We start from the raw sequence: 10,911 nt of genomic DNA, 5'->3' as shown, positions 1-10,911 counted from the left end.
CCGCGGCGGGCGCGCGTTGCATTGTGGGAAGAGCTAGGAGCGCCGCCGCCGCCATTTTGTCTCTGTCACTCTGGCGGCAGCGCGAGCGCGCGGTCGGTCGGGGAAGGAGCGTGGGGCAGGGGGGCGAAGGCGGCGGCGGTGCTTGGCAAGGGGCCACTCGGGTATCAGGACACGATGATATCGGCCGCCCAGCTCCTCGACGAGCTCATGGGCCGGGACAGGAATCTGGCCCCGGATGAGAAGCGCAGCAACGTGCGGTGGGACCACGAGAGCGTGAGTGAAACGGAGCCGCCTCCTCCCGGCCCCCAAGGCCTGGTTTTGCCGTAATCACCCACACGCGCCGCGGAGGACCGAAGGGGCCCCGCCGGCCCGGGGAGGGGACTGTGGCCGCAGAGACGAGGGAGCTAGGCGGGGGGCTTTCTGCGGGGCTCTGGCTGGGAGGAGTAGGCTGGGGCCAAGGTTCTGCATCGGGCTGGGGCCCTTCATGGCCCTGGGGGATGAGGAGCAGGCGGGAGGTTGGGAAGGAAAGTGCGGTGGGCCTGGCTAGGCTTGGATGGGGGGCCGGAGCCCTTATGAGGACTCGCCTGGGAGGAGGGAGGGGATCCGTAGTAGCCTGACTGAGGAGTATTGGAAAGGGACGGGTCTGCTCACACCAGGATTGGGGGTGGGGGGAGCTCTCTCGTGACTCTGCTCGGAACTTAGTGCAGGGATTTCTGCTAACTGTGTGAGGCGATTTATGCCGGTAAAGAAATAACTAGTTAAAAAAAATGAGTCGGTCGTAGGGTTTGGGGCGGCGGGGGTCTGCTTATGGCGGGAGTCCGAGGGGAGGAAGGAAGGTGGGAGGGTCTGTGTTTAGCTCTTTATGCGGGAGAGAGTTGTTTTGCATCGGATGGAAGGAAAAGTTTCTTAAAGCCTGTCTGTGCATGGCATGTGGAGGGGTTTTTTAAGGGGTCGTTCCTGAGTTTGAGGAGGAGGAAGTCTCTGGGTAGGTCTTACTGCAGTTTGGTTGTGCTGCCGTGGGAGATGAATAGTATAGAGCAGGGGTCGGCAGCCTTTCAGAAGTGGTGTGCCGAGTCTTCATTTATTCACTCTAATTTAAGGTTTTGCATGCCAGTAATACATTTTAATGTTTTTATAAGGTCTCTTTCTATAAGTCTATAATATATAACTAAATATTGTTGTATGTAAAGTAAATAAGGTATTTAAAATGTTTAAGAAGCTTCATTTAAAATTAAATCAAAATGCAGGTCTTATCAGTTTAGTGTGATCCTTGCCCTTGCTTTTCCTTGCTGAGTTTTCCGATGTCTGGCACGTATTTGGATACTTTAAGCTGCACACAGGCTTCTGGGTGATGAGTTGTTAACTGGCTCCGAGAGGGACAGAAGACAGATTTCATGTGTGAAAATATCTGTTCACACAGGTATGTGGAACCAAATGCTGAAAGCATTGCAATCACAATTTTCTTCAAACAGTTAAATTTCACCAACAGGGATGTCCAGCAGGTCAGAATAGAGGCCCCATGATCTGTCTTGGGAGCTTCAGGTGCACTCTGCAGATCTCCAAACTTTGATGCCCACAATTCTGAGCTTTTTTAACTGAATGAGCTGCATTTCGAAATCTTCAACACCTATCCACTGAAATACAGACAAATCCAAGTAGCTTTCGTTGAACTTTTCGGGTTTAATTAGAAAAGAAAGCATTGGGCCAAATCGCTGGAAATCTTGAAATGTGTCAGAAAATTCTGATTCCAGTTCTTGCATGTACATTCTAGTCTCAACTTCAGATGCAGTGCACTGTTCCATGTGGCGTGATAGTGATGTAAGCAGGACTTTAAAAATCCCAGTACAGTGGTGCTGGAACAATTTTTAATGTGGGAGTGCTGAGCTGCACCCCTCACTGCCCCAGGCTGGGGCCAGTGGGCCACAGCTGTGGGCAACTGCAGAGCCCCAGGCCAGCAGCCAGGACGCCAGGCCAGTAGCAGAGCCCCCGGACCGGTGGCCAGGACCTGTGGCCTGCAGCCAGTACCCCAGGTCAGCAGCAGAGCCCCTGGTTGCCATAGGTTCCCTACCCCTGGTATAGAGGACATGCTAACTACCTAAAGAACAGAGGATAATGAAGAACTTGAGATCCTTTGGAAATGAAGATTTTGCTGATGTGAGAGTTTTATTTCCCCAAATCAAATTTGTCTTGGAACTTCTGGATTTTTCATTTACAATATTGTTACTATTTAGCAATATACTTTCATATTTCCTTTATATGTGGCTGTGACATGTTAATTTCCTGTACTAAACTGCTCAGGAGTTTTTTTCCCTCCCAGATACTTTCTTGTTTTACTCAGTGGTATCTACCTTAAGAGTTTTTACTGTCACCCATCACAGTCAACTGAATCAGCTCCTTCCCCATAAAATCAATAGCAAAGTTCATAGTGGATTTCATGGAGTCTCTGATACTTCTCCCATTTTGAGCTCAAAACTTTGCTTAAGATCGGGTTTTTCCATTTTTTGTAGGTTAGGATTTAATGGATTGATCACAACACTGACACCCTGATAGACAAATTTCAGAGTAGCAGCCATGTTAGTCTGTATTCGCAAAAAGAGAAGGAGTACTAGTGGCACCTTAGAGACTAACAAATTTATTTGAGCACAAGCTTTCGTGAGCTACAGCTTACTTCATCGGATGCATTCAGTGGAAAATACAGTGAGGAGATTTATATACACACAGAACGTGAAAAAATGGGTGTTGTCATACACGTTGTAAGGAGAGTGATCACTTAAGATGAGCTATTACCAGCAAGGGGAGGGGGGGGAGAAAATCTTTTGTAGTGATAATCAAGGTGGGCCATTGCCAACAGGTAACAGGAACGTCTGAGGAGCGAGGGAGGGGGGGAGAATAAACATGGGGAAATAGTTTTACTTTGTTTAATGACACATCCACTCCCAGTCTCTATTCAAGCCTAAGTTAATTGTATCCAGTTTGCAAATTAATTCCAATTCAGCAGTCTCTCCTTGGAGTCTGTTTTTGAAGTCTTTTTGTTGTAATATTGCGACCTTTAGGTCTGTAATCGAGTGACCAGAGAGATTGAAGTGTTATCCGACTGGTTTATGAATGTTATAATTCTTGACATCTGATTTTTGTCCATTTATTATGTAGAGACTGTCCAGTTTGACCAATGTACATGGCAGAGGGGCATTGCTGGCACATGATAGCATATATGACATTGGTAGATGTGCAGGTGAACGAGCCTCTGATAGTGTGGCTGATGTGATTAGGCCCTATGATGGTGTCCCCTGAATAGATATGTGGACAGAGTTGGCAACGGGCTTTGTTGCAAGGATAGGTTCCTGGGTTAGTGGTTCTGGTGTGTGGTTGCTGGTGAATATTTGCTTCAGGTTGGGGGGCTGTCTGTAGGCAAAGACTGGCCTGTCTCCCAAGATTTGTGAGAGTGATGGGTCGTCCTTCAGGATAGGTTGTAGATCCTTGATGATGCGTTGGAGAGGTTTTAGTTGGGGGCTGAAGGTGATGGCTAATGGCGTTCTGTTGTTATCTTTGTTGGGCCTTTCCTGTAGTAGGTGACTTCTGGGTACTCTTCTGGCTCTGTCAGTTTATTTCTTCACTTCATAGAATCATAGAATACCAGGGTTGGAAGGGACCTCAGGAGGTCATCTAGTCCAACCCCCTGCTCAAAGCAGGACCAATCCCCAATTTTTGCCCCAGATCCCAAATGGCCCCCTCAAGGATTGAACTCACAACCCTGGGTTTAGCAGGCCAGTGCTCAAACCACTGAGCTATTCCTCCCCCACTTCAGCGGGTGGGTATTGTAGTTGTAAGAATGCTTGATAGAGATCTTGTAGGTGTTTGTCTGAGGGGTTGGAGCAAATGTGGTTGTATCGTAGAGCTTGGCTGTAGACAATGGATCGTGTGGTGTGGTCTGGGTGAAAGCTGGAGGCATGTAGGTAGGAATAGCGGTCAGTAGGTTTCCGATATAGGGTGGTGTTTATGTGACCATTGCTTATTAGCACCGTAGTGTCCAGGAAGTGGATCTCTTGTGTGGACTGGTCCAGGCTGAGGTTGATGGTGGGATGGAAATTGTTGAAATCATGGTAGAATTCTTCAAGGGCTTCTTTTCCATGGGTCCAGATGATGAAGATGTCATCAATATAGCGCAAGTAGAGTAGGGGCATTAGGAAGATGAGGAAGCGTTGTTCTAAGTCAGCCATAAAAATGTTGGCATACTGTGGGGCCATGTGGGTACCCATAGCAGTTACTCTGATTTGAAGGTGTACATTGTCCCCAAATGTGAAATAGTTATGGGTGAGGACAAAGTCACAAAGTTCAGCCACCAGGTTTGCCGTGACATTATCGGGGATACTGTTCCTGACGGCTTGTAGTCCATCTTTGTGTGAAATGTTGATTTAGAAAAGTTTATATCCGTTTACAAATTACTTGTGCAAAATGTTACATCTAGAGGTATGTATTACAGGAAGGATTCACAACTCAAGAAGTATGCATGTTTTTCATAATATTCTTATTTTATTTGAACATGTAATTCAGCCAGGCATTCAGTTCAAAATTTCCCTGTGGTTTTGAGCTCAGAATGCACTGGTGGTACTAGATCCTGGTACTTTGAAATAGATGAATTGGACCATATCTATGCAGGTAAAAAACATGTTTTGAGGGGATGAAGTGTATGTGTTTTCATTCAAGTAAGGTTTCAGACTAACAGCCGTGTTAGTCTGTATTTGCAAAAAGAAAAGGAGTACTTGTGGCACCTTAGAGACTAACCAATTTATTTGAGCATAAGCTTTCGTGAGCTACAGCTCACTTCGTCGGATGCATACTGTGGAAAGTACAGAAGGTCTTTGGGAACTTTCACTTGAGTTAAACTGATGCTATTGAAAAACATAGGTCTTTTGCCTATATAGACAAGGTCTTGAAGATCAGCCCTCAGGCTGCTACTTAACTTTATTGTTTAGAGAGCAGTGGGGGGTCTGCTGCCGTTCCCCTGGCCAGTGGGAAGTTCACAGACTGCTGTTTGAACCCTTTCAGTCTGGTAGGAAATGTGTTTAGTAAAATTCACTGAACATTAAATCCCACCAAATGAGGGTAAATCCATCCTCATCATCGTATCCACTCATTATACGCCACACCTGAACATAGCCATTATATGGACAACATACTCCCATATCTCAATGTCTGGACTTTGACCCATTAAACTTTTACCCCCAATCAGAGAGATTGCAGATTATGTATTCCTTATGCCACCCGTTCCTAAACCGAATTTCACACCCCTTGATAATCTGTACCTTATTCCCTGATAACCAGAAACTTATATGCTTAAACTCTGTACTGTTTTCTTTTTACTTCAACATCATCTTAATAAAATTATTAAATCTGCTTCCTTCCTGCTTTCATAGAAGCATTTGTGCAATTCATGTAAGCACCACTCTAATGTCTTTATTAAATGCACACTCCTTGAAATGTAGGTTAGTGCAGTTAAGGGAGCATGTGCTTCGCAGTCAATTGTAATGTACTTATCAGAAACATAGCTGTGCCTCCGGGAAGCTGCCTACCCATATAATTTCTCTTACTTCTTTTAGAATACAAGGGTGTTCTTTACTGTGTTTTCCTATGCTAATACAGGTCTAACGTTGTACAGTTCAAATTAAAAAAAAAATCAAGAAATAAATTTAATATTCCTTAAAGACTAACAGATTTATTTGGGCATAACCTTTCATGGGTAAAAAATCACTTCCTGCATCCTTATTGTTTTTGTGGATATAGACTAACACGGCTACCCCCTGATATTTAATATTCCTTGCGCAACATGAAAGCGTTAACATTGCTGTAGAAATCTTGAACTTCGTGTTTCTTGTTTTTTAAATTTTAGCTGTGTGGCATTAAGGCTTTGTCTACACTGCCAACCAAGTGAACGACAAAACTTTTGTCGTTTAGAGGCATTAAAACACACACACCGAAAGATAAAAGTTTTGCTAACGACAAGAACCAATGTGAACAACGGTGAGAGCACTCCTGCTGACACCACTAACACCGCTCATTGGGGGGTGGGAGTTTTTTGTTGGCAGGAGAGCTCTCTCCTGCCAACAAACATCAGCTACACTGCACGCCTTTTAGTGGCAAGGCTGTAGCAGCGCAGTCGTGTTGCCAAAAGCTGCGTTGTATAGACATAGCCTAACAATGCATACAAATTCTGTTGCATTTATGAATGTCACTGATTGTAAAAACATAAATAAAGAGCTTTGGACTCAATCTAAATGAAAGGTATTAGGTAGTGCAAGAGGAGTACGTTTACAACAATGGATCTCAATAATCTGTAGGTCTAGCATCTCTGCATAGTTCAGGTAGGGTTAAAGCAAGGCTCCCATTAGAAGGCTGATTTTTCTCTCTCGTGCCAGCTTAGTGAAAAAATAATCAAACTGTTATTAGATAATAGTGTACTCTTGTCTTCTGGAAGTTTGGAACCATTATCCTGTAATTGCCAAGAGTCCTTTGGTTTTTGGTAGGAGGAGGATGAAAAGAACCATGTCCGAAGCATAGGCTACTGTTAGCATTTTGAAATGTGTGTGATTTCACTGGAGTTGGAAAACATTGCAAAGTATTTGGGTTTTAGTACTTGGGAACAAAGTGAAAGCATTACAATACAAAACATTAAACGCTGTGATAATAGTTCTCATGAGGTTACTCATTTTTATGTCTTTATAATTTGTTCAAGCTATTTTGAAATAATGTAGTAAGAACTGAATTGTGTGTGGTAATTGGATCTTGGTTTGAAACTCCAGTGGAAAAACATGCTTATCTTCAAACATTTCAAGGACAGATTTCACCTCTTTGTTTTTGTCAGACAGTTATGGTTTTTACTTTGTTTAACTTTGACAAGAGTAAAGTGCACACTGATGTAAAACTTTGAGATTCCTGTTGCCATCTATAGTATATTTCAAAATAGCAGGAGATAAGGTTAGTTCTAGGTTTAAGACTATCAGTTTTTTATTTTGTATGTAAGATGAAACTCAGTGAGAGCTTAAATATATTAAGGTATTTTCATCTTAACCTGGTCAGCATTAAATAGAATCCTACTTTCTGTTCTAATTGGGTGTTTGTTGCGTAATCATTGAATCAGAATGTATTTTTTATTTCTATAGATCCTCCCATGAAGGCAGGGTACCAAAAATATAAAGTATATTTGTAACTTGTACTCTCTGGTGAGGCTATGGAACTGGATTACAAAACATGGCTCTGGTGTAGAGGTGCACAGCGAGGTTATCAGTGGCGTGCAAGGATCTGACTGCTGTTAGGTAGAGCCCTGTGTTAAAAAATGAAATGAAATTGAGAGAACCTGGTTCTCCAGGTCTTTAGGGTGGGCTCACTTTCCAGGCCCACCTGCTTCCTGGTAAGGTTCTTGTCACACTCACTTGAGCTGGGGGCACACATGGGGCATGAAGCTCCTAAGGCTTGCTCAGCAAAAAAATGTTTGGGAACCTCTGCTATAGAGCAATGATACTCAAACCTGTGGTTCTCAAGTGTGAATAAAATGTTGCACATCTAATGAGGTGATCTTGGGTTCTTCGAGGAAAATGTAGCTATTTGGGGGGTCAGGATGGAGACAGGCATGGCCAAATAAATGTGAGTAGTAATGACTGAGAGAGCAAGCCTTCTCAAATGGCTGAACCATAAATTCTCTTTATACTGAAAACTTAGTTTTGATAAAGGCCTTAGCTGTTTAAACATTAAATTTATTTTGCTTCTTAGTGGCTAACGAGGGATGTTTTAGGATCTAAGTAGGTTTGATGCACTTAGAACCCTTGAAACCACAGATTTTAATCTTTTTTTTTTTTTGTTCCTCAAAGGGAGATGTATTTAATTCTTTGCGAGTTATAGAATTTTGATGTTGCTAGGGTTGATAAGGATTTTATTTTTTATAAGATTCTTTTAAACAATTCCCTCTGACATACATGAACATTAAGGTCCCCATGGCACTTCCTCATATGAGAGAATTTTTTCTAATGTTTTCAGTACAGACATTCAAGTTACTGGGTTTTATTCTGAGCCCTTCCATTTAGGGCCTGTCTGCATGGGACAGTTTACTGGCAGAACTATACCAGTATAATTGTACGGCTGTAGTTTTCGTGGTATAACTCCCCATGTGGACACTCTTATTCTGGAATAACTGTCTATGCAGGGAGCTATACTGGGATAGTTCTGCCAGTAAATTTAATTTCTTTATGTAGGCAAGCCCTTGAATTGCTGTGGGAGCCATGGGTGAGGTACTTCTCTGCCTCAGTTTTCTCATCTGTAAAATGGGGAGTAATACTTGCCTACTGCATAGAGGTGTTCAAGGATTAAGATTTCTGAACGGGTTTGAGATAATTGGATGTAAAGTGTTAAGTATTTCTTTGTGGCACTCTGCCATTCTAGAGTCTATTCAAATGTGAGACTTAAGAGAGAGAGAATTCAGCAGTATAATGGACCTTTTCCTTTCTGTTGGGGGATTTTAGAAGGTTCACATGTTATAACAGTAAAAAGTTGCAAGACAATTGAATAAGTGCTAATTATTTACATTGCTTGCAAACCACTGTAGCAAACTTTTGGAATACATCCGATGAAGTGAGCTGTAGCTCATGAAAGCTTATGCTTAAATATATTTGTTAGTCTCTAAGGTGCCACAGGTACTCCTTTTCTTTTTGCGACTACAGACTAACATGGCTGCTACTCTGAAACCTTTAATTAATTGACTTTCAGTTAATTCAAAGTAATTAAATTGTAAAGGCTACTTTCTAGTGTTCCCTAGTAAATACCCATGATAACCCCTCAGGTAAACTACAATTTTTGTAGGTTGGAACAGATATCTGGAGAGTGTCCAGACTAGCCTTTTAAAAATGTGTTAACAATTCAAGTTAATTGGCAGTCATTTTGATAGAGGTAAAATCTCTAGTGAAAAACTAATTAAGGTGACCTTTGGGCTTTTTGTGGGGGTAGGAGGATTTGAGTGAGCTTGATATTTTTGTTTGCTGCTTTATGATGTATAAAGAGTCTGAAAGTTTTTGTGTCTTTTACGTTACAAATATCAAGAATGTCAAGATTGGTCTTTCTTTGCTGGGAGAAATGGAATATAAGAGGGGTTTTCAGGAATCTTAAGTTTATACAAGGAGCAAGAAGATAGAACTTTCCAGCCTAGTCAAGAGCTGAATTTCCAATCTAAAACACAAGCTTTTATTAGCACCTTTTGTTGTCAGAGGATGTAGAAAAAATGTTTGCAGCCTTAATTTTTCCATAATTAAAAAGTAAAAAAGGCCACTTTTTTTTCTTTTTCTTTTTTCTTTTTTTATTGCAGGTCACCTTTAAATAAAGGTTTTAAAGGCATTACTGTGAGGCCTGGAAAAACAACTGGATAATAAACTAGGTAACTTTTTGAATATTAGTGTCCCCCACCACAGCTCAAAATCCACTTACCACAAAGGAGTAGGCTGGATTTGAGTCAGTGTGGGTTGATTAGATCAAAGTGCTTTAAATCAGTAAGGAGGAGATCTTGATTTAAATATTTTTTCCAGTTGTACTTTTTAGTTATTTCCCTAAGGAAAGGTTGATTCTTGTTGGTTGGTAACCATGAAAACATGTTAATTTGTAACTATATATATATATCCTTTACACATAAGCCACTTCTACACTACAGACTTTGATCGACACAAGTTATGTCGGCATAAAGCCGCTGTTAGTATATCATTAGTGTGCATGCACACTTGGCTCCTTGCGTTGGTGCTGTACATGCTTACCAGGATTCCATGTGGCGATGCATAGTGCGGTGAACCGTTGAAAGGTATCCCAATGTTTGACCCACCACTGGCACTGTCTTTTGGGAAGTTTTGGCAGTGGGACAGAAATGCGTCACACGGGGTGTGTGGGAGCAGGGAGTCAACTTCCCAGCATGCAGTTGTCTCTATCTCATCATGTCATCTATGTCTGATAATTTTTGCACCTTTTAAAAAAAAAATCCCACAGACCTGCACAGACTTCCTCACCGTCCACCATCCCTGACAGAAGCATGGAACCTGCACAGCTCTGCACTATTGTCATAAGCATCACAAGCATAGGACGCACGGTCCTGTGGTATTTGCAGAGCCATAAGAAGAACTGAATCAGTATGGAATATGACTATTTTTTGGATGACAGATTGCTGTGGGACATAGCAAGGACCAATTCAAAGTCGGTGGTGTTCACAGAGCAGCTGCCAATATAGAGCACTGCCTCTGGGCTTGAGAAACAAGCACTGACTGTTGGGATTCTATAATAATGCAGGCTTGGGGTGGTTAGCGTTGGCTGCAGAACTTTTGCATATGAAAAACCACATTCCTGGATCTGTGTGCCAAGTTTGCTCCAGCCCTCCAGGACAGGGACACCAGAATGAGAGCTTCATTGATAGTGGAAAAGCAAGTGGTGATTGTAGTGTAGAAAATTGCAATGCTGGATTGCTACCGGTCAGTGGGAAATCATTTTGGAGTTGGAATATCCACTGGGGGTCGTTGTCATGTAAGCGTGCAGGGCCATTAGTCGTCTCCTGCTATGCAGGACTGTGACTCTGAGCAATGTGCAGGACATAGTGGAAGGATTGGCAGTAATGGAGTCTCTGAACTGTGTGGTGTCGCAATAGATGGCATCCGTATCCCCCACAGAGTACATCAACAGAAAGGGCTACTTTTCTATGAAAAGAAAAGGAGTACTTATTTCATAGAATCATAGAATATCAGGGTTGGAAGGGACCTCAGGAGGTCATCTAGTCCAACCCCCTGCTCAAAGCAGGACCAATCCCCAATTTTTGTCCCAGTTCCCTAGACGGCCCCCTCAAGGATTGAACTCACAACCCTGGGCTTAGCAGGCCCATGCTCCAACCACTGAGCTATC

At 42.7% G+C, this 10,911-nt stretch overlaps 1 protein-coding gene across 6 annotated transcripts in view; it reads left to right on the top strand.

Moving 5' to 3' along the window:
• The first annotated feature begins 25 nt into the window (after positions 1 to 25).
• The window catches only part of LUC7L3 (LUC7 like 3 pre-mRNA splicing factor), a 36,661-nt gene continuing 25,775 nt past the window's right edge, over positions 26 to 10,911 (top strand). For all 6 annotated transcript variants that reach the window (XR_003565047.3, XM_037915146.2, XM_037915145.2 and 3 more), the window contains exon 1: positions 26 to 273. Coding sequence is in view for 5 of the 6 variants with exons in the window: in XM_037915146.2 (XP_037771074.1) it covers positions 175 to 273 (99 nt within the window). In the remaining variant the exon portion in view is untranslated. The remainder of the gene's footprint in view (positions 274 to 10,911) is intronic.

The sequence above is a fragment of the Chelonia mydas genome, chromosome 14, assembly GCF_015237465.2.
Source record: "Chelonia mydas isolate rCheMyd1 chromosome 14, rCheMyd1.pri.v2, whole genome shotgun sequence".
Taxonomy (NCBI): domain Eukaryota; kingdom Metazoa; phylum Chordata; order Testudines; family Cheloniidae; genus Chelonia; species Chelonia mydas.
Note: the sequence above shows the minus strand (reverse complement) of the source record. Positions and strands in the feature narration are given on the sequence as shown.